The sequence below is a fragment of the Strigops habroptila genome, chromosome 1 (assembly GCF_004027225.2).
Source record: "Strigops habroptila isolate Jane chromosome 1, bStrHab1.2.pri, whole genome shotgun sequence".
In the NCBI taxonomy this organism is placed as follows: Eukaryota; Metazoa; Chordata; class Aves; order Psittaciformes; family Psittacidae; genus Strigops; species Strigops habroptila.
In genome coordinates this window covers 26,419,178-26,442,539 of record NC_044277.2, presented here as the reverse complement: position 1 = coordinate 26,442,539, position 23,362 = coordinate 26,419,178, and the positions used below count along the sequence as shown (strand labels likewise).

Here is a 23,362-nt window from a genome sequence, read left to right as displayed (position 1 = left end):
TCCAGATCACTTCTCAACTTTAAAGAGAGCAAAGGAATCAGTTTGCAGTAGCTAATGCTGGAAAGTTTTTAACCTCAGACCAAAGCTTTCATATGCCATTTGGTGGTGATGTTAGATATTACTTCCCAGGCGTAACACATTTCTCCTAATGTATAGCCCACAGCTGTTAGAGCTTAGCAGTTAGTTTTCAGCACAGAATTCTTGTCTAGCCCTTAAGTCTAGACTACCAACTTATGAGGTCATGAGAAACAACCTTCCTTCTATCTAATTGCACAGGAAAAATAAAACAACCAAACAGAACTTGATTAGCCAATAATTTTGAAATTGCTATTTATGCTTTATGAAAATATACATCAGTGCTTGTTAAGCAATACTTTAAAAAGTTTGTTAATACAAAACATCACGGAGGCTGCAGAGTTCTAGTTAGCAGTACAGTAATTCTACATGATCATAGCTGTCCTTTCTAGTAGTGAAGTTAAACAAGGAATAGCCCTGATAATATTCAATATAAACATGTAAAACCTTTCAAATGAAAATAATTGTGAGTAAAAAATTTAATGCAATACAGAATTAATTGGGGAATACTAAGCAAGGCAATTCCAAATGATATGTACCAGATACATAGCATTAACATAGAGATACCACAGACAAAACCCCCAGACTATTTAACGGATACCAACAGAATCGAAGTCTTTAAAAGCAAAAACAAAACCAAAACCACGTCTTTGGAAATGTAAGGAATAGTAATATGGGCATTAGTGTTACATTCAACTCCTAGTAAGAATAATGTTATTTTGTTTTGGTTTCAATTTTCAATTACCTTGCCTTGTCCAATTGAATTCAATACATGTAGAATTTATTTACATTATATTTGTCTCATATCAGGCCACAAAAAACCCTAAACAAACGCATATTAAAGAAGTGGAGTTTTTTTTCCCCCTAGGAAGCTCAAAATCTTGGACTGGTAATAACATTCTTTTCAGATCGATTTGCTGTATTTATCACACGAAAGGGTTTTTCTGGGACCACAAATTTTGTACACCCAGATAAACACAGAAGCAATCAATTAATCCAGTTACACAAGCTTGGACTACTACTCATTATGGTTAGAGGCCTGCATTTCTTTATAATTTCATAGTTTGGGATCCTTTTGCTGATACTGTCTTTATTGCCTCTTAAAACATTTAAAATTACTATTCCAGCTGATTGAAAATTTGAATGCAAGTTGTGAACAGTGAGAAACAAAGTACAAGAGCTTCCTCAAAATCTCTGGCTTACTCACAAAATGGCCTTTGGCATAACAGCTGGCAGAGTATACACTAACAAACAAACTTTCTTGGAGAGGTAGTATGGACAGGAGGATCTCAAATGTATCCTAGAGCAAAAAACTTAGATTGCTTAATGAGAGTATGACATACCGTATATCTTCTGGATGCCTTGTAAATCATCATTAGGTAATTTGAAGTTGTCAGTTTCCATATATTGATAAAATGGAGCCATGATTGCAGTGGGATCATTAGAGTGCTCCAAGCCCAGAGCATGTCCCAGTTCATGCACTGCAACTAGAAACAGATCATTTCCTGCGAAGAAAGGGAAAAAAGACCTTTTTGAAACCATAAGCATAGTAACAGAAATAACACAATTGGAGGATTCTGCACTTGAAAGACATTTTCATTGAATTTGAATTTTACGAGGTAACACTTAATAATGAATCATAAGGATAATGTAGTAGCGAAGGTAGCTTTCCCTTTTTTTAAACAAGGAAACCATTTTTGTTGTAAAATGTGATACTCTTACAGACACATAAGTGTAATCTTTTTTAACTCATGCATACGGTTAATGTAAAGTTCAGATGTCATACCTCATGTCCAGGCTTGTGTGCAATTTCTGACTTAAAGCTGATGTTGCAGTGAAACTGACTAAAAATCCTTGCATTAAGACAGAATTTCAAAAGGAAAATACCCTTGCTGTGTGTGTGTGGTAAACTTCACAAACTGAGGACTACCTATTTAGGACAAATCCCACAGGGAACTTAGTCATCCAAGTGCTTGTAATCAGACCCCTGATGATTACTTGTAGATGTTGTCCATTTCTGAATCACCATAAATGAAATGCTAATGCGCAAAATACAGGTGGTGTGTTACCCTTCTCAAATAGAATGTCCTTATTTATTTCATTGTATAATTCCCCTATAAGTGTACTTGCTTACTTAAGTATTAGCACTTTTTGATTTTTTTCTAGGTCTAACATTTTTGTTATTCCCTTCTAAAAATCATCTTCATTTTTTATTGCAGGGTATTAGACACAACTGGAAGTTTCAGCAGTAGAATTATGGCACTCTGTGAAGCGAAACCAAATCAAAGCCAATTGGATAATTTCTATAAAAAAATTAGAGCTGGACTTTTATGGTATTAATTTTGTCTATTTTTATTCATCTAAGACTTAGGTCAGCATATCTTGCTATGAGTCTTTTTTTACAGATTCCGTCTGTAGTCAACTTGTCATATAATGAGACTTTTGGAAAAATGTTTTACATCAGGAGAAAGACTCTGGTCAGTGGGAGAGGGTCACATCCAGGATATTGCTCATTTTTACCACCTAGCGATGCAAAGAATCATCCTCCAGATGTGTGCTCCTGTCCCACTGACAAGAGAAGTATTCTAGATCAGCAGCTTATGCTGAACATCTAACTTTTGGATGACTGGACTCAAGTAAAACAGGTGATACCTGCAATAGTGAGTTTCTTGTTGAAAGAGTGTATAAATAAAGAAAGGCTTACACTTTGGCCTAATAGCTGTATATTGAAACAAGAAAATGCTCAACATTAACTCTTCTTCTTCTGTAAATTCTTTGGGGGTAGACAGTTATTTTCCACTGTTGGCACTTTATCTGGAACTCTAAGTACTATTAAAATATTAATAGTAGTAATGTCAGAAAGTTTAATTTAGCGAAAATTTTACATAGACTTACAGAACTTTGAGGACATAGTTGACAACATTTCAATTTTTCAAGTATTTCCTCTTGTTGACACAAAGAAATAAACTTTCTCCCAAGTATATATGAAAGGGGAAAGACTTAGCAGTGGATGTATGTATGGAGCCATGCTGATGTTTGTAAAATAAATGTTTGATTGAAAGCATGGAAACAGTCACAACTAAATCTATGTGCTTAGATGACAGACTCTTTTAAAATGCCTGATTTTTAATCCAGAAATATTAAAACTAAATGCTGTTGCTCTTTTATTTGGTATAACTGAGCAACAAAATAATGTCTTTCAAAAATTAATATGCTTTCAGAAATGAGAAGAATTTATGCTATCATTTATAATTATGTGGTTTCCAGATGAAATACTTTGATTACAATGCTTTTTCTTAGATGCAGTTCTTTTTATAGTAGATTCTCAATGTGCTGTCGTAACAGGTTTGATAAGCTTGACTGTCCCTGTGATGAATGCTTTTGCCATCTGAATCTGCCCTTCTATATGCATTCAAAGCTGATCTCATATCTCATATGAATAATCTACAGCTTCTGTAGGCAACCTCAGCATTGGAAGTTATGCACAGGAGTAACTTTGTAAAGGTTTTCATTCTGCACTCAGAATGGAATAATTAATATTTTAAAAATTATAGGCTTAAGATGGAAAGACATAAAGGAAGATGTTACTGTACTGTAACTATTGTACTGTGACATGCCTTACATTATTTTTCAATTCTTTTCTGCGTTTTATGAAAGTCGTGAGTTCTAACAGGTTTATTAGAACGAAATATTTCAACAACTCATATATTTAAGATGAAACTTCCTTTTGCTTTTCAGACCGTGTGAACGGCAAATTTGCCTCCTAGACCTGTGCTTCCTACATCATAATTAAGACTATTAACCAGTCTAGGTCCTATATTAATAATTCTACTAATAAGTTGGCCACACGATTTATTGAACCATTTTCAAATAGTTTTAAATTAATACTATTTGCTTCTACCACTATTATTAGGTTGGTCAGACCAAAGGGTGTTATACATGTGGTAGTCAACGTCTTTTATTTGAGGCAGGAGATCTGGGAAGCAAATTTGACAAAATTTCTAAAATTTCAAGAAACCATAATCAATAAAGAGTCTTGGAAGAATCTATTGCTTCTCTCTATTTGTGCCAGTTATGCAATGCATGAAGAATCAATACATCCTTTGGTTATCAGTCCTCATTAAGTCCCCACAAAGATCTCCAGGAATTTCCATATTTAGTTCCATGTTGACCTTGAAGATATGGGAATTACATAGTAACAGAGAAATAAATAAACCATACTGTCATCTACCGGCATATTTTCCTTCTGGGATGACAGATAATGAGCATATGGTAGAGCACTTCTAAGATAGTGCTTCTAAATGACAGTGGGACAGTGTCAGAGAGCAGATATTATGCAGGGGGTGGCTGTTTCTTAGTATGTCTTTCTCCCTTTCTTTTTGGATAGGGGTGATTACGTTAAAAAGAAGATATACATATTTTCAGCATCTGACTGCCCCTCTGGACTTTGTTAAAGCCCAAATCCAATAGGGAAGAAGGCAAAAGGACTATGAAAAGTAATTTGCACCTCCTGCAATGCAACTTGTAGCCATCAGGGGAGCTACTAAATGTGGTAAAGACAGAGCAGCCCTTAGAGCAATGAATAAGGGGGGAAGGGAGAAGGTCACAGGAAAGAGATGGGAGAATATTCTTGCCTGGGGTGCCAGTGATTTAACATAGAACATATTTTCTACTTGTAGTCAAATAGTCCCATTATTCATAACAATTTCCATAAAGAGTCATGATTGTCTCCAGCGCATCCTCAATTTAAACTGACCCAAAAAACAGTGCAGTTGAAACTGAGGTTTAAACAAGCTCAGGATGTGTTGCCTGAGACCAGCGCAGGTGGAACTTACTACTGTCTTAGTTTCCATCCTTTTTCCTTTGTGTGTAATTAGATTTCTCCAATTAGGCAACAATTACTCAGTCCCTCTTTCAGGGGCAGACTTGCCTTGAGCATCTCAATGTTACTGTAACTAGCTACTGAGAGTGCAGAAAGGTAACCCTGAGTGCTTGCTCTTTCTCTCTAGGCTGCACAGAAGCCTGACTGCAAGGCTGATAGCAGGCCAACTTCACTTCCTTGGCCAGTGGTCAGAGCAAGATGAAGAATTGTAAAGGCAAGTGAACATTCATACCAGCTCATATCATACTGACACTGGATACTTTTTAAGGATATTCAGTCCCCACCATTGAAGGAGAGAGTCACAAATGAGCCTATATTTCAGCATTACCCAAGTAGAAACATATATTTCAGTCCACTTGGCAAAATGAAACACCATCACAAAACTTTAGAGTCATGAGTAACAAGAGTTAAACTATGTATGACTATGATGATTTTTCAACTGAAAGTTGCCACTGCAGAACATACAATGGTGAATATTCATTGTGATAGTCTCAGTTACATCATATTTATCTATACAGTAGTAGAAAACCATCAGAAAATACATTTTACAAGCTCAAAACTTGTGCATCTCTCTTCTCGTGCTCTCCATTAGCATAGCGATTTGGAACAGAATGGATATAAGCTTAAAAAGACTATGATTATTTTTCTTATTTTTTTCTCAAGCTTGATTTCACAAGGGAAAAAAAAGAAGATACTGTGTGTGAAGAACTAAGACAAAATGATTATTTTTATACTGACACTTTTCTCTAAGGCTATAAACTATTTTAGGTACTAAATCTGCCTGACTTTACAATCACTGCCCAAACTCCAGAATATAAATATGTATTAATATATCAAATATTCAACAGCCGCCACCGCGGAGCATGGGATATAGGGAAGCCTTTCCCTCTTGTTAATATATACACTATTTTTCATGTCTCTAGACAAACAAAGCTATTATGTTTGTCCAAGCAAGCTATTGAGAAACCCTAGTTCTGAAGATATTAATTCCTGTTTTAAATGGTATGTGAGCTTAATTTATAAAAGCAATACCCTTAATAGCTTAGAAAGCTTCTGATTCATCATTTGCCCATCTTTTTAATACAGCACTAAATGACACCTCAGGGCATATCACTTGGTTCTTCTCTTTGGCATGTTACAGTAATTGCTACAACACATTGTGAACTCAAATTGTCCATTGTTTAAATGCCATGTGACTTCAATTTTGAAGACTTTCCCATCCAGAGAAAAACAAAGAAATCTAGAAACTGAATTTCAAATGACAATCAAACTGGAAAATTACAAAAATGCTTTATACATGGACATACAGTTTCTCCCAAAGATCATTCTACTTTATTTTCATGTGATGCAGATAGATGATTTCAGATTAAGTCCATACGAATCTGAAAGGTAAATCTGTACAAGAAAGGCTTGTATCACCAAGACAGTACCCCAAAATCAAGCTTATAGTTCATTATAAAACATTACACACACACTACCTGTGGACTTGTGTCTATGTATTTGAAATCTGCATTTTCATTTTTCTGTTCATTTGTACCATTGACTCATCAAACCAACACTGCTAATCCCAACCAGCTGCAGTGCTGCAAACTTCAGAGTAAGATTCTTACTCTACATAGCATACAGAAAGAAAAGGAAAAAAAAACACCAAAACCCTGTAAAAAAAAAAAAAAAAAAAAATATATATATATAGAAGTTTTATAACTTTGTTGTTATTATTCTTTCCCAACAGGACAGAATTTTCAACATGCTATTTCAACAGGCAGTGATAAGAGTCTTTCTCTCTGACCTTACTGCAATACAGGAGAACTGAGCATATACATTATGTATGCACTTATGTAAGCACCATACATGCTATACAAAGGGTATACATGGACCTAAATACAAATCATAGGCATACTCTTATCCAAATAAGATTTCTAGTCTAAGAAATCACATATAGTTGCCTCCTGACATTATCTCAGTCTTCTGCCACTGGCAGTGAAATTTGGTAGCTTGGTGGTTATTATGGAATGTTTCACTAAAAGATGGAGCTGAGATGGTGCAGTAGCTTTGAAAGCAAAACTAAATTTTTGTGGTTTTAAATAAAAATGTATCATATATAGTACACCCATTTTCTGTAAGAATTTAGTGTATCTTATACACACTGTATTTTAAACAATCATTTTTCAATAACATAGCTATACATTTAGCCTTTTTTCCATTGTGAAAAAGAGAATGACATAAAAATATGGGGGTTTTTAACTCTATTATTACATATACTAACATATACCCTAAAATCTTTGCAAATTGACTTACTGGTATATATGTATTTGCAGATGGAAGGGAAGGTACAGGCACTTAGTTATATACAAAGTATGTACTAATTACTCTGTGTATAATTTAGTACACCTACACCCACGTCTATATTTTAAAAAAACTATTTTTAAAATATCAACAGATTAGTGTGAAATTTAAACTTGCTTGCTTGAAATTTGACAAAGGGATATTGCTTTAGGGGAAGACTGTCTCAGGTGACTCAGTGATCTTTGATGAGATATGGTAAGGACACGTGAGTTTAGAGGTGTGTATGTCCTTCCTGGCAGTATTCTAGTGTTTCTGCATATTGTGGGCATAATTTAGAAGAAGTTAGGAGCATGATAAATAACACATCTGAAAGGAGCCAACATTCTTTTATAATACAGATCAGCCTGTAATTTAGAAGGCAAGGACATGGAAAAGGTAAGAATTTCTGCCTTACTACTTGGATTTATTTCCAAGTGCACTCTACAACTTTCCAGTAAATTGCTTAAAATGGGTGGAATTAATTACTTTATGTATTCTTAATTTTATTTCTAAAAAAAGCATGGATGTGAGGATATTTCCACTTCATTTCTCACAGTTTTAATCACTAGTACTGAAAAATTTCACAAACTATTCTGAATAGTGAATCAATACCAACTTCTCCAAGGAGTGAGAAGTGAAGCAGCTGGAAATGATCCCAGCGTAGGTAAAGAAGACACAAGAGCTTGCTGCTTCCCAAAAAGCTGTAAATATGATGGTATGGCTTCCTTCTGCAAATACAATGTTTATGGCTTCACTTCATACTTTGAGGAATCCCTGATGTGATAGTGAACTTAATTTATGCTGAATCTCTGGCTCCTGGGATAAAATTCTTCATCACTCAGGTCCATTAATGAATTTGTATACTATTCTCAAATAGCATTGTCATTCTGTTAATAATAAAGTCATACTGATTAACAGACTGAAAAGTTTTATTTTCTGGTCATCTTCAGATAATAACTATTTTAAACATATTAAAATTATAATGGAATTTTGCATTTTGTTAGAAGAGAGCTTCATAAATTAATTTCTCCTAGCAAGTAAAAATGTTTGAAAATACAATGGCCATTCTCATAACATTACAAATGACCAGGTTGTTAAATGACATTTGCACTTTTTTCCAGTAGACTCAATGCAACTACAAATTCTGCAAATACTGTAGCAACCATTATCTATTTATACTCTTTCCTATCTTTGTTTCTGTTTTTAGTTGTTGCTGTGGGAACAATAAGCTGGAGAAGAGTATATGTGCATGAAAAGAGCATGTATTACACAATTCTCAGCTATCCACCATGGTCCCTGAGGGTCATTCATGTGAAGGGAATGGACATCTTTCTACCACTCCTAAGCAAGTGCCAGTCTGAGTGAGATTAAATGTAAAAGGACCTTAACTGTCCATGAGTCCACATTAAAATCAAATCCTTGCCTTTGACAAAAATGAATGTAGGTTTTGTCTGTAAGCCATTGAGCTAAAATGCTGGCATGGGACTGCTTTTGTTTTGAATGGATAATTTTTTTTTTTCATTTTCCTAATGTCTTGTGTGTCCTACTATAAAGAAATATGTATAATTACTAGGAGGAAGTTCAAAGTCATGCTGCCGATATTCACAATAGATATAACTTGCCATGAGGCAGAAATCTGAGTCCTACAGCTGACTGAAATCCCCACAACAGAATGTACACAGAATTTAATTCATGTCTAAATCTTCTGTTGGCTTTCTGCAGAGATAAATTTTTACCCTGTGTCAGTTAAACTACTGACAGAAATTATATTATCCTCTGACTTCACTCACATTAAAGCCATCAAACCCAGACTATTATTCTTACCCTGTCATTATATCTATGTAACAGGTACATATGACTTCAAGATTTTTTAAAGAGAAAGTGACATAATGTACATATATTTTGGAATTTTATATGAACAGTTCTTCCTTCACTGTTATTTGCTTGTTTAATTCTTATTAAGAAAAAAATGTTAAGATAGAATTTTCTGTTTGCCCCCCCCCCTTTTTTTTTTCCTTGGACTGGTGATACAAGAAGTAGGAATTTTGAATCTCAATTTGAAAAGTGATTAAGAAAAAAAATCATTAAAAGTTCTCTGATCTGAAAAGAAGACACGTTTTCTAAGAAGTCTGCAGACTTCAAAGGGAGACCTGATCCTAATGTGTACCATATTCTAAATTGAGACAACGTCAAACTGGGGATCATATACAAGGAAAAAATGACAAAAAGACAAATCTGCTACTTTGGTTTTACTTCATTAAAATTTGCTCACATGAAATACTCTGATCTATTGGATAATCTGCTATAATTAGTGGGTATACCTATATAGCTGTTCATTTCACTCTACCTAGAGGAAACACTGTAAGCCTTTCCAGCACTCAAAGAATACTGTCAGTTTGGCATTAGTGACTTTTGGCACTTGTCAGCATGGAGATGCCTCAGCACTCTTTGTGGAAGGGAAGCTTCCAGGATGAAAGATTGCAGAGGCAGGGCAAAGGGTGCTGGAGAGGCCAAGATGGTTAGGCAGCCCAGTCATGCTCCCGGGCCCTCTGGCAGAGGAAAGCCTATGCAAGAGGACGCTTAGAGAGCAAGGTGGAGGCAGGGGTTAGCTGCCTCTGCTAAAGTGCAGGACAGCTTGGACACAGGAATGTTAGTCTGGGCAGAGGTCAATCCTAGCACACTTTCCCTTCCATGTGTTAGGAGCTCAGCAAGACCCCTCCCTGGGGGGACAGTGGCTGGCACAGGCAGGGAGAATGGACAATGCCAGAAGTCCCATGTTGGATGGCTCTCAGACCAGAGCTTCCCACTGGAAAGCAATGAGCTGAGCACAGCACCGCTGGGGGCACATTGCTCCCACAGCTGTTCTGTCACATCCAACACTCAGGCAGGTCCAGGACCATTATGTCTCCACCTCTGCCAGCCACCATAGTCAACCCTGCCAGTAACACAAGTGATCATTAAAAACACAAACCAGCTAACGACTGACTGTTGGTACATACTGTAGTCCCTAACTTTTCCTGAAGTTCAGGCCCTAATATTTTTACTGCTTCTGCTAGCACTGCTAGCTGTAGTACAGCCAGCAACCTTAATCCTATGTCACTACCATACCTTTAGTTCCCTGAATACTGAGTGACAGTCCCATTTTGTCATACTTACATAGTATCTGTTCCTAAACTGCACCATAAGGAGCTATGTTCTTAGAAAAGGGAAACTAAAAGTATGTTTACATATTAACATATTACCAACTATGCATTCAAAATATAAGTGGTGCCATCCATTTGTGAATTACCATATTTAGACCAATAGGAGAGTGTTTGTCCTGCCATACCAAGTGGGACAGGGGATAATTACCTTTTCTGAGTATAACACTGAACTGTTCCCAAAACAGACATCTCTGCTGCTGATATAGATTTCTTTGGACCCCAGCTGGTGCTGTTATTTGGAAGTACTTATCACTTCAGTTCTTCTCTAATCTGAAATTGCACACGATTCAACATCACTGGTGGAAGTCATCTAGCTACAGAAAACTGTAACACAAATGTCTCTACCTTTCACAGCCAGTGATAAGAAACAGGTATTCCAGGACATGACTCATCTAGTGAATTTTAGACACCTACTTCAGGATGCGACAAATCTTACCCAGGAAGGCAATATATCTCTCCTCTAACTCTAAAGGTACTCTATGAGATTAACTCAGATATAAACATCAACATATGGTCAGATTAATTCCACCCCCTCAAGTGTTCTGGCTTTTGACTTGTGTCTTTTCATTTAAGTCAGTGGTAAAACATTCATTATAGAAGTATGGGATATGGGCTTAAGTGATAAATGTACAAAACCAGGAAGCATTCATCATTGACTTGAACTCGAGACTTAAACCTGTCCACTACAACAAAACATTTTGCTGAAAACAATGCTGTTCTTTTAATTTAGCTGGTTCTTTTTGATTTTTCTATTTTTACCCTTTTTTCCCGACCTGATGTTTTAGCTGTGGATGTTTCCAGGTATTGGTGTTAGCTGCTCAGCACTTTTTGAAACCCAAGCCATTTACTTAGGAAGGAGTCTAAATATAGATTAAAACCATTCTGGGCTCAAGAACATACGGTTTGAGCATTTTGAAGTGAAGCATTCCAGGATAAAGCACAAATTATTCTCTAGGCATGAGAACACAGATATTGTAAAAAAAAATCTTTCATTAGTTATTCACATAATATTCTTGAAAAAGTCATAGGTAGTTTTACATATGACTTGAAAAAGTCATATTACCTTAGTTTTAGGGTTATCTTACATTCTTCTACTTTTGCAATAACAATCCATTAAACTTCTGCGTAACAGATAAACAAATACATCATTACTGTAAAATTCTTGTCTCATTCTTTCAGGAAACCATGACAACATCCTTAGTAATTGCAACATGATTTTTCAGATTCTGTCTGCCCTTGAAAAGTAGGGGAAAGGAGGGGGCAGTGCAATAGTAATATCCTATAGAACTTCTTTGGGAAAAGTCAGATTTTCTAAAGCTGCTGTCTTGATGAAAAAGTTTCCATGAAATGGCCCTAGCAGCAAACAGTGACTCGAAAGTCTCTGGGTCACATACGAGTTGGAATGCTAAGCCTGGTGCCTGCTTTAAATGACAGAAATGCCACTTTTTGGTTTAAAGGGACAATTTGAGCATCATAGATAGTTTCTCTCGCCTAAATTATTTCCACTAATAGATCAGATTGAAAAGAATAAAAATTTCAAGCCATTGATTATTAGGTGAATTTTTAGTTATGAACTGATTTCAACTTATTTTCAATAATAAAGGTGATTTTATGGTTTGTTTTTTTTTTTTAACCCAACATGTTTGAGACTATGGCTTTTCACAAGCTTTCCATAGCAACTAATCTTTCACACACCTGAAATTCAGTCTCTGGTGTGAAATCTCATAGCTCACAAGGTAGTTTCTTCATTATTACCATTAGCTCTATTAGCATTATTTTTACCTCATACATTTTAAAGATATATTGCCTTTTTGTAAGCTGATGGAGAACACATAAAAAAGATTCATAGGGGATTAGAAAAAAAAGTATTGGAATATGTCATATTATTTAATTTTGTTTCCTCTTCCCCAAAACTTTCTGTCATGTACAAAAATTATACAAAAACCTCTCAGATTCAGGACTCAAAATCTGCTAAGCTTCTTTCTAAAGGAAGAAAAGGTTAAGGTAAGAGCTAGATTTGTTATGTGTGAGGTGTTACTTTTGGGTTTTCTTGTTTTCCTCAGTGTGTGAAGGGCTGTGGGGTCATAAAAATAATCATGTGGCCCACATTTTATGTATGCACTCATTCAAAATACATGTTTGCCTGAACAAAACAGCCTTCCCAGTGCTCTTTTCTAGCATACTGCAGGAAGAACAAAGCAAACCAAAACAAAACAAAGCTAAAAAAACCCCACAAAATGAAACTCCAGTAATGTTAGTTTAAACTTATTAATGATTTAACAAATATTTTTCAATTGAAATTCCCCATATTCACATCTCTTAATATATTTACAGGAGTGTCTGACTAAATGGATCCAGTTTGCAAAGATAAACTTATCTTCATTGTTGTTCAAGACAAAGACATCTTTGCAGAAAAAAAAAAAAGGGGGGGCATTTATTTTTCTGTCAACATAAGTGCAATCTTTGCCAAAATTGTCTGCAAGGGTCCACTCTGCCTTTCAGCTAGACGTTTCCTTGGCAGTAAAGCTGATGTAACAGACAATGTGAACTTTCCCCATTTATTCCCATGCAAAGTCAGCCAGCTCGGTTTTAACACTTTTCATTAGCAGTTTAAGATAGGCTAGCTGATTGTGAACTGAGGCAGACAGCAAATGCAAGCAGATTGTTCTACTGGCCCTGGTATTTGGGATATAATAACCTCCAGTTGCAGTTTGAATGGATAACTGAGTTTGCAACTTCCCTAACTATTCCATATAGGCTTGCAATGATCTATGTTTACCTACACCATGATGGAAGCTATATGCAATTTAGTGGCTCAGGTTACACAGCCTTTTTTTGTTTACGACCTGACCTGCATCATGACCATCTCTGGCAATTAACCTACAATATAAATATCACCTTGCTTCTATAGACACAAAAAAGCACAATGTGAGATGTATGTAACAGTCTACATTTCCATTGTTTTAACTAAGAATATCACAAAGTCCGCCTTCTTGACATATTCCTCAGTCTGTCTTTCAGTTTGCATAATAGTGCACTTGGCAATTTTAGGCCAGAAGGAAGCTGAGAGCATGGTATTGCACACTGATAGCCCCTGAAATGTATTAAAAACAGCCAGCTAAACACACATCTAGATCATGGGTTGGATTCATCCACAAGACTGCTTTCACTGACTGCCAGTGTTTAACAGATTTCCCTTTTAATAACATGTAAATGAAGTACTTTTCTCAAAGCCAAAATGGTGCTCCATGAAAGCAAAAGAACTCACCCCAAACAATAAAAATGAGGTCATTATCTCACCAACAGTTAATATTTTCAGTTATCTGACTTGCAGCCTTACAGTAAATGGGGTCTAGCATGTCTAGCAGAGAGATCCTCTTCTCCTATTTGTATAGCACTATGCCTAATGACTGAGTCCTCACAAGCCAGCCAGGGCCATTTATGGTTTATTTTTGATCATTTTCAATCTCTTCAGTAACTGAAAGGGATGTTTCTATTCTCAAGTGCAGCTTTGCACCCGCTGTCTTTTCAAGGACACATTTTATGCAGCAGACATTGAATGCTTCAGTGTCACCATTTTATGTAAAATCTTCTGGTGACTAGATATGGAACAGGTGGGCATATGCATACAAAGCAAGTATAATCCATGGAAGATTTGGGAAGTTTGAGGACAGATTAGCCTGTTAAGTTCTATCAACAAAACATGCACTTACTGATGTGGAAAGACTGGTTTAATTTTTAAATACTGGAAGCCTTGAGGTCTAGCAATAGAAAGTTATTATCTGTGCTAGCTGACTCCTGAATTAAATCGCATTTCAGGGGAAATGGTGAAATTAAAAAAATCAATCTTTACTCCACTTCCCTGCAACTTGCAAAGTTTCTGTAAATATTATCCTGGCATCTTCATCATTGTGTAATGTTATAAATGTAATAGTTGTTTTTTGCTATCTTTTATAATATTGCTAATTCTCTCATTTTGCACTCAAATAGATTCAGTTTAAAATAACAGTTGTGCTTCCTTAACCTTACAACTACATATAAACAAAGATGTAACTCAACAGGCTAGGTCTTTTTATCTCTCTTTATCCTGGAAACAAGGTATGACAGAAGTCCATAAAATTATGCATGGCTTAGATAAAATGATGAGGAAACTAGTTTCTCACAATATAGGCACCAGTCTACATAAAGTGAATCTATCAATGGCAGGTTCAAAATTCAGAAAAGGTAATTTTCACATGCAAGCTATAGAACAATTGCCTCAGGATGTTGTGGATACCAAATGCTTACATGAGTTCAAAAAGAGATTACACCAATTCATGAAAGGAAATCCCTCAAAGGCTATTAAACACAAAAATATGGCCTGTGCCTCAGAAATCTGAGCCACAGATTTCTGGAAGCTAAGAGGGAATATGCTGGTGTTTTGCTGCCATATGTTTGCCCTGCTCTTACTCTCTTCCCTAGGTATCTGTTAATAACTGGAGATAGGATATATTGTAGGATAACCCTTGATATGAACCCATGTTGGCAAGTCTGTGTTTACAAGTACATACATAAGTCTAATACAATACAAGCTCAAATAAGATATCAATCTTTTACAAATTTATCCTAGTACAGATCTGGAAAACAAGCATGTGACAGCTGCAAAGTCACACTGCTTGGTTACAGGTCAAATTTGATATTGATAAGAGCTTATTAAAATATTTATATAATCAATTAACTAAGAGCATTATGCTTTATGAAATTAAAGTCATGGTAATATTGTAATACAGAACTTCCTTTAATCTGAAATGCTTGGCTTTCTTTATACCTAACCATAGCATATGACATGAGCACAGTTTGAGACAAAGAGCTCCCTTAGGAGGCTTAATTTTCACAACTCCACTGGTTCATACTTCCAGAAGCATATATCTCCTGCACTCTGTCAACCACACTGGCAGCCAAAAGAAATTTACTACAAGTTGATCTATGCAGTTCAGAGATCAGGATTTTCGTAAATTTTTCTTGGCTGCCAACACAGTGCCCATAGCAGAATCTATGCACTAACTAGAGTCCAAGTATATTACACTAGATACTGTACTTGCATCAGGTCCAAGAAGCTTTTACTTGGCAACATACAGACAGCATTGTACAAAGTGATGGGTTTGGGTTTTTTTCTTTCTATTGCCTGCAAAACTTGAATATTTTTCCGAATGCTGGTGAGTTAACAAGAATATTACTAAATTATTTAAATTTTGGTTTTGTTTTCCTGAAAATACAGCTTCATGTATATGCAAGGTACAAATATTGCACAAGAATATGAGCACTCTGCAGTAATACTCTCCTTACATTTAAAAGTAACTGAACACTAAAAAACTTCTGTAATGAAGTTTCATTTGCTACTATTCATTCTATGTTTTTGATAGAAGAACTGATTTCTGCAGAATTTCAGTATGGTACAGTAGTTGCCTTGGTAAATTTGCTACAAAGGTAAAAAAAATCTTGCATTTTGACTTCTATTTTTCTTGCAGATATGAATACAAAGAGAAGAGTATCAAACTACCATTACTGATCTACTGTGTTTATCTTAAACTTAGCCAAATATTTTGCCAAATATTTTCTGCCACTGAAAGACAGAGTTCTATTGTCAGATTTTAGCCAGTAATTGGTACATTAAGCATCATGACTAATGTACTTGAAATCTAAGTTCCCAAGAAATCCTTGTTTTCCACAAGAGCTACGTTTAAATCTTGCTCTGTTTTAAAAAGCTGCACTTGCGTAAGTAGGTCAATCTTGAATTAATCTAGTTAAAAGTAGTGCATTCTCCATTCAAACTGGTTTAACACTCCCTTAAATAGGCTTAGATGCATTCAGTAATTTCCCAATAAAAAATGACTGCTTTAAAAAAGGTTTAAACTAACTTAAGTGCATGTAGCCAGAGAAATATGAAATCAATTTTGATAAACCAATGCAGTTTTTTAAATAGAGGCAAGAGTTTATGCCTTAAGTTAGAGATGTTTACCTTCTGACAGATAGCAAAAATGTTTTCATACACTCTCAGGTGAAGAAATGAAATATATAAATTAAGAAGCCATAAAATACATGATTTTAAGTATTAGTATCAGAATATGGTATATGTATCTTCATCCATTCATATTGGAGATATAATCCATTATATTATCTTCATCCCTTCTCTGAATGTTTTCCTTTTTGCTTTCTCTACCGTATTTTTTAGAATTCCATCTGAGAACTTTCCTATATTTAATGGGAATTATGTTTATAATACATCATGCAATAAATCCAGGGAAGAGATTGGTTGAAAATATGTAAAGGAATAGCGAGAAAGAAGAACAGATACATCTCAGTCACTATTGCAAACTGATAGGAATTCAACATGCAGGTAGCAGTGACTATTAATAACAAAAATCACCACAGTCCTTTCTTTCCTGCCATTATCTGCCAAAATGAAACTTCTGAGCATAGTCACTAGTTAAGGAACATGGCTTTGATGGGTTGATGTTACCAGGGAATGTCAGAACATTACGCAAACTTGATCCATTAAATGGTACTTGGGGTTTGCTCACAGAACTAGTCACAGATACATGGGTTTCTAAACATGAGACACCTTCCTCTGTAGTCCCTGTTCAGAAAACAAGTTTCAGACTCTTCATCTGTCTCTCTCTTGTGTTACTTCAGAAATGAAGAGTCTGAGATTCATTTGGTTTTTGAAACTGTCCACTTTTAAATTACTGGGAAAACTACAAACTAAACTGAGAATAGTTCTTGTTCTCTCCAAGGCTTTACAAGGGATTCGTAGCAAAAACTCAACCCAAACAATAAAATACCAACAAGCAGAAAACCCTCAACCCTTCCCCTTCAAAATACAGCAGCTAATGATCCTATATATATTTTATCACTTCAGAAGAAGCCCCCACTGTGTAGACTGCATTTAGCAGCTCTTACATGAAATGTTGCCTCCTCCCTTTCTCAAGGTTCTGCTATGGGATCATAGCCAACCTTCAGCCACAGGAATGACACAATGAAATAAAATCTTAGTGACTACTGTTTACAATATATGTTTTAACTTCTAATTTGCATTTTCTGTAGTGCACACAGGAAAACTGGCCTTCTAAAATTTTTTATTTCAGTTTTGGTACAGGAAGACAAAGCATAGGATAAGATTTTTGTACTAGCTATTAGAAAATTTACTACAGAAACAGTTGCTATCCCTGCCACTCCCTGGCAGTGACTTTGAATTTCATGACAGTGATGTGAAATATTGTGACTTAAAAAAAATATACTTTGAACAAGATTTTTGTTGAGGATTTTTACAATACAATATCTCCAAAATATTGCCACCCTTAGCTAGAAGCCATTGTCCTTTTCTGGATTTAGATACATTAGTCATTGTACATAAATTTTTCATTCAAAAAATGAGGTGATATATATCACCTAAATGGATTGGGAGTCATTGGAACAATGAAATCTCTCCCTAGCCTCAAGACTGTTATAGGAAGGTTTCCTCTTTTTCCTTTCTTTTTTGTCTCTCTACTTCTTTTTCTTTCCACCACTTAACTTTAGAAGAAAATAAGCATTTAAAGTTTTTCTTAATAAGTGCTGATTTTCAGATAGCTACTTTAGTAACTTGATTTTCATCTCCTGTTAATTATTTTCTCTTTTGACATCTCTAAATGTACATATTGTGAAATGTTTTCCTGTGATATTCCCTACCCTTTCTGATTTGCTATTCCTGAACAGTGTTACACCTGTTTTTTTAACTGCATCCTCTTCTTCTACCATAGTTGCCAAATGTTACCAAGGTATTTCATAAGATACATGAAGAAACCATCCTGCCCCGGTAATTTACAAACCTAAGGCTCTCCTTGCACACTGAAGCCTGGATAGAAGACCATAAAGGAAATGGGGTGAAAAGGCCTACTCCCACAGAACAAATTGAAAAGTAGATGTCCTAAAAGAAAAAGTGGAACATGAAAGCTGACTGGAGGAAGGCTACAGTCCAATGCATACAAACACTTTGTCCAAAGTACTGGAAGACTATCATTTCACTACCTTGCAAAATAAAAAAAACCCAAACCTAATACCTTTTATCCTCAGGTATATTCTTCCTTCCCTAGAAAAAGAAATTCTGTCCTTGTTTCCACTTCTCCCCTGTGATGGCAAGTTTATTGTCCTTCTTTCTGGCTTATTTCTGGCATCGCCTGCAGCACGGTGGAAGGAAACTCTACAGCTTAACTCTACAGCACAGCTGGAGTTACGGTACCAGCTGTACTGTGCTTACAGGGTATTAAGAAAGCAAAGAAATAAATAATTTTAGAGAGTCTACAAGTGTATGACAGGACTTTTTTTCTTGAGCGACAGGCCCATTAGTCTTTACTCCTACAAAAAGCTTATTCATTCTTCAGAATGAGGGAGAAGTCAAAGCACAGCTATCTCTCCCAGATTGATAAGATCGATCTGCAACCCACAAAAACATACAACTGAAGTGAGAACACAGGAAAGCAGCACTGCACTGTAGAGATGATCCATTTCTACTGGAACTGTCCTTTCAGTCTAGGACATTATTAAAACCAAGCAAAACACAAGAAAATCGAGCAAACATGGTAACATAAACAAAAAAAGCCTGAAGTATGAAGACACAGCAATCAAGTCATCGGGATAAATTAGCTTGGGAATTAACTATAGTCAGAATACTGAATTTGTATATGATTTCTATTTGTAACGGAAGTTATTTTAAACAGGACAACAGTTAATGAAAGCATTTCAAGAAGTTGCCTGTCTTTTCTGAGGCAGACAGTATGCAAAGTGTTTTCATTAGAAGAATAGTACAAGGTGGAGAATGAGGCTAGTACTTTCCAAGAGGATCTTATATTTGCGTTTTTGCTGCTAAATAACCAAGTTGGTCCGTGTTTTTAAATCACTCTGGAATAACAGAATAGGAATCAGAGAAAATCAGCTCTCTGGGGAAAAACTGGATTAGAGAACACAAATAAAAATAAATCACCAAATATTTTCCCACTTCTATTGGATTTTGAATAACACTACATGAAGATGACTATTGGAGAAATGAACTTTTAAAAAAATTACACTCACCTGAGAAAAATTACTTCTAGCTAAGATCATAAATATTTTTCAACCTTCTGCTTTTCAGTGCTCTGAGACTGAGCTCAAGATAATAGGGAGCCTAAGAGACGTGTAAGTATTTTCTTCCTGCCAATCCCAAATGGCATGTTGGTCTTCTTTTTCCACACTGAATTTTTTCCCAGTCTCAAAAAAAAAAAAAAAAAATCTGGATGTTCCTTCAGGATTCTTAGACATGAGCTAATGCAGTAAGATCATCAGAACTTGGCCTACCTGGTAACTGGAAGTCACCAGTCAGACAAATAGACTCTCTGCATGTAGAGATCAACTGCACATACATTGCTATTTCTAGAGTCACAACGACATATGGTTTTTCTCTGGACAATAGCTGTGACCTAAGATCGATGGTGCATACCAGCTCAACAATGAAACTTGGAGTTTGGAGTTGCCAAAACTCTTCAGAAAATTTGTGTTGGTAAGATATTTTAATTGTCATGTATTTTGCACAAATTTTCTAGTTGTAAAATATCCTGGGTTTTCTACCTTGACTATTGAATTCTAACAGGAAAAAGCGTCCCTTAAGAAAGTAAGCTGTGTGGTTCGGTTGATACACTGGAGGGAGGGGATGCCATCCAGAGGGACCTTGACACACTTCTGAGGTGGGCCGATGCCAACCTTATGAAGTTTACCCAAACCAAGTGCAAGGTCCTACACCTGGGTCAGGGCAATCCCAGGCACAACTACAGGTTGGGCAGAGAAGAGATTCAGAGCAGCCCTGCAGAGAAGGACTTGGGGGTGTTGGTTGATGAGAAGCTTAACATGAGCCAGCAGTGTGCGCTTGCAGCCCAGAAAGCCAACCGTATCCTGGGCTGCATCAAAAGAAGCGTGACCAGCAGGTCAAAGGAGGTGATCCTGCCCCTCTACTCTGCTCTTGTGAGACCTCACTTGGAGTATTGCGTACAGTTCTGGTGTCCTCAACTTTTATAAAAAGGACACGGAGCTGTTGGAGCAAGTTCAGAGGAGGGCCACGAGGATGATAAGAGGGCTGGAGCACCTCCTGTATGAAGACAGGCTGAGAGTTTTGGGGCTGTTCAGTCTGCAGAAGAGAAGGCTGTGTGGAGACCTCATAGCAGCCTTCCAGTATCTGAAGGGGGTCTATAAGGATGCTGGGGAGGGACTCTTCCTTAGGGACTGTAGTGGTAGGACAAGGGGTAATGGCTTCAAACTTAAACAGGGGAAGTTTAGATTAGATATAAGGAAGAAGTTCTTTACAGTGAGGGTGGTGAAGCACTGGAATGGGTTGCCCAGGAAGGTTGTGGATATTCCATCCCTGGCGGTGTTCAAGGCCAGGCTGGACAGAGCCTTGGGTGACATGGTTTAGGGCAAGGTGTCCCTGCCCATGGCAGGGGGGTTGGAACTATATGATCTTTAAGTCCTTTCCAACCCTTACTATTCTATGATTCTATGATTCTATATATGAGCACACCAAACTACGTAAGTTATTAAATCTGCAGAATAAAATTCCATTTGTCTCTATTAAATCTTCATGGTATAGATAGCAAAACTTTTTCTTACAAAAGTTCACTGTTCTACAAAACATAAGAGCATATTTTTAGTGATAATGTCATTTTACTTTCACTTGAATTTTTTTCTTTCAAAATATCTTAAAATCCACTAATACACAAAGTAACTTCTGAAAACTGTTCTACAAAACTGAACCACAAAAAGACATATAAAGACATGAGTGCCCTTTTGCACTCTGAAAATTACTCAAGTTAAAGGAGAAGGAGATGTCCAGAAGTTTCCACACTTTCATAAAGACTAAAAGTATCCATATGTGGAACTGCTCCCTCCAGAAGAGTTATCACATTTTAAATTGACACCTTGACTTCAACATACAGATGTCTGTAGATTTTCCCAAGTGCTTGAAGTAACAGCTCCAAAACCACAAAGCATTATGTGCAGTGTTGGTTTCCCACCGAAGCCCATAAAAACACCTTCATTAAGACTCACAGTGCTGTGACTATGTACCTAAACTGCACAAACAGAAGATTCCCATTGTTTCTTTGAGCTAAACTTGTGAAGAGGGCAAATATGAGCAGTGCAATACCACAGATTTTGCTCCAGTAAGAATCTAGGGCTTGGTCCACAAGAAATAAGCTTCTTATTCTGCTACTAAAGGCTTTCACAATGCAGTATGCTGCTCTTGCTTCAGTGACCCTAGCACAGCAGAAGTATTGCACCATAAGAACAGTCACATTATATTTATACTCCTGAAATACTAACTTAAAGCTTTGTAGCAAACTCTAGGCTACAAATAATGCTACATAAAAAGCTCTGAATTTTACTTGGAAGATCTCAGGTGAGAAAGGGAAAGAAAAGGAATTAGATAAAGCCTCTCATTGTTCACAAATTCAGTATAACATTGAAATACAACAGTTCTGCACTTCTTCTAGACTTTATCATCTTCTGTATGCCAAAAATATCCTCTTTGTGCATCTGTGAATCCTCTTTTGTGAATCATTGTTTGCTGAAGAGACACTCAAACTCTAGGTAACTGGCTTAGAGAGATCTACTAGGACAACTGGGGCTGCTTGGAGCAAAACCTGTCAAAGCATCAAACAGACAATATGTCTACACAAAACCTCTTTTTTGATACTGTTCTACAGAGATGCAAAAGCTAGTTTTAAATTAGGTTCCCTAGATAATGGCAGTAATTTCATCCTATCAACTTGGAGCTCAGCAAGGGACAGATTATAGTTCTGTGAAGAGTAACCTTAAAAAGTATCTTTAATTTTTATTTGGTAAATTTTAGGTGTGTCAACTGCACTATGCAGTCATGTATTTGACTACAGAGAATGTACAACTTAAGTAAATTGGAATTACTGTCGGAATTAACAATTCCAAAAGACTTTCAAAAGTTAATGGGAAACACAAAGTCTGTTCTTGGAATGGCATCTCTAAGAGTTGACTTTAAATGCTGCCACTGCATCACCACAAAGAAAACCTGAAGTGTAGAGGTTTTTTTACCTTGGTATCGATTGTATTGGTGGGTAGTCTTACTTGTTCTTAACATCTCATATCACTGCTAAAGAACATTCCACATTTTTCCTAAACCTAAATATATGGCAAATAATTCCAAAATGAAAGTAGTTTATATAAACATTCAACAGTACAATGTTTGAATGAACAGAAAAGTTCCTAACAAGAATTCAATGTTTTTCAAGAGAAACGTTTTCATATCATAACTTACATTTAGACATAAACTTTTCTCTCTCAGATTCTAACAGAACAATCAACAGAGATGTTAAACAGAACAATCAACAGATATTTCTAAAGTAATGTAAAATTAGAAAAGAAAACTATGCGCCTTTAAGTACAGCGAAGCATGGAAACAGGCCTGTTAGCTGAAAGTTCATGTCATTTATTTATTTTGTTTAAACCAAAATCTTTTCTTACCATCATGATTAGGATTTCCCAAAGTCCATGGCTCATCTGAGTCAAAATGAGTGTCTCCCCCAATTCCTGGCCCAGGGAAATATGCATGAGCCAAAAATCCTCCCTCCCCATCAAAGGGAGAACTGTCTCCATGAAAACCTGATGCAAAAATGATTGTAATATCCACGTCCCTCTTGCCATTTTCTAACTCAATATAAGGAACTTCTTCAAATGTTAGAGGAGTTACATTCTGCCACACATCGAAGGCACGGCGAATGGCTTTACGAGTTTCAGCATCACCTACTTTTGGAGTGACGTTCTTTATGCTGAAAGAAACAAAAAAAAAAAAAAATTAAATAGATTA

General features: G+C 36.2%; 1 protein-coding gene across 3 annotated transcripts in view; it reads right to left on the bottom strand.

Annotated features, from left to right (window-relative positions):
- Positions 1-23,362, bottom strand: part of MMP16 (matrix metallopeptidase 16) — a 187,117-nt gene that overhangs the window by 54,236 nt on the left and 109,519 nt on the right. For all 3 annotated transcript variants that reach the window (XM_030496672.1, XM_030496662.1, XM_030496653.1), the window contains 2 exons: positions 23,020-23,324; positions 1,419-1,580 (listed from right to left, as the gene is read on the bottom strand). In XM_030496672.1, the coding sequence (XP_030352532.1) occupies positions 1,419-1,580; positions 23,020-23,324 (467 nt within the window). The remainder of the gene's footprint in view (positions 1-1,418; positions 1,581-23,019; positions 23,325-23,362) is intronic.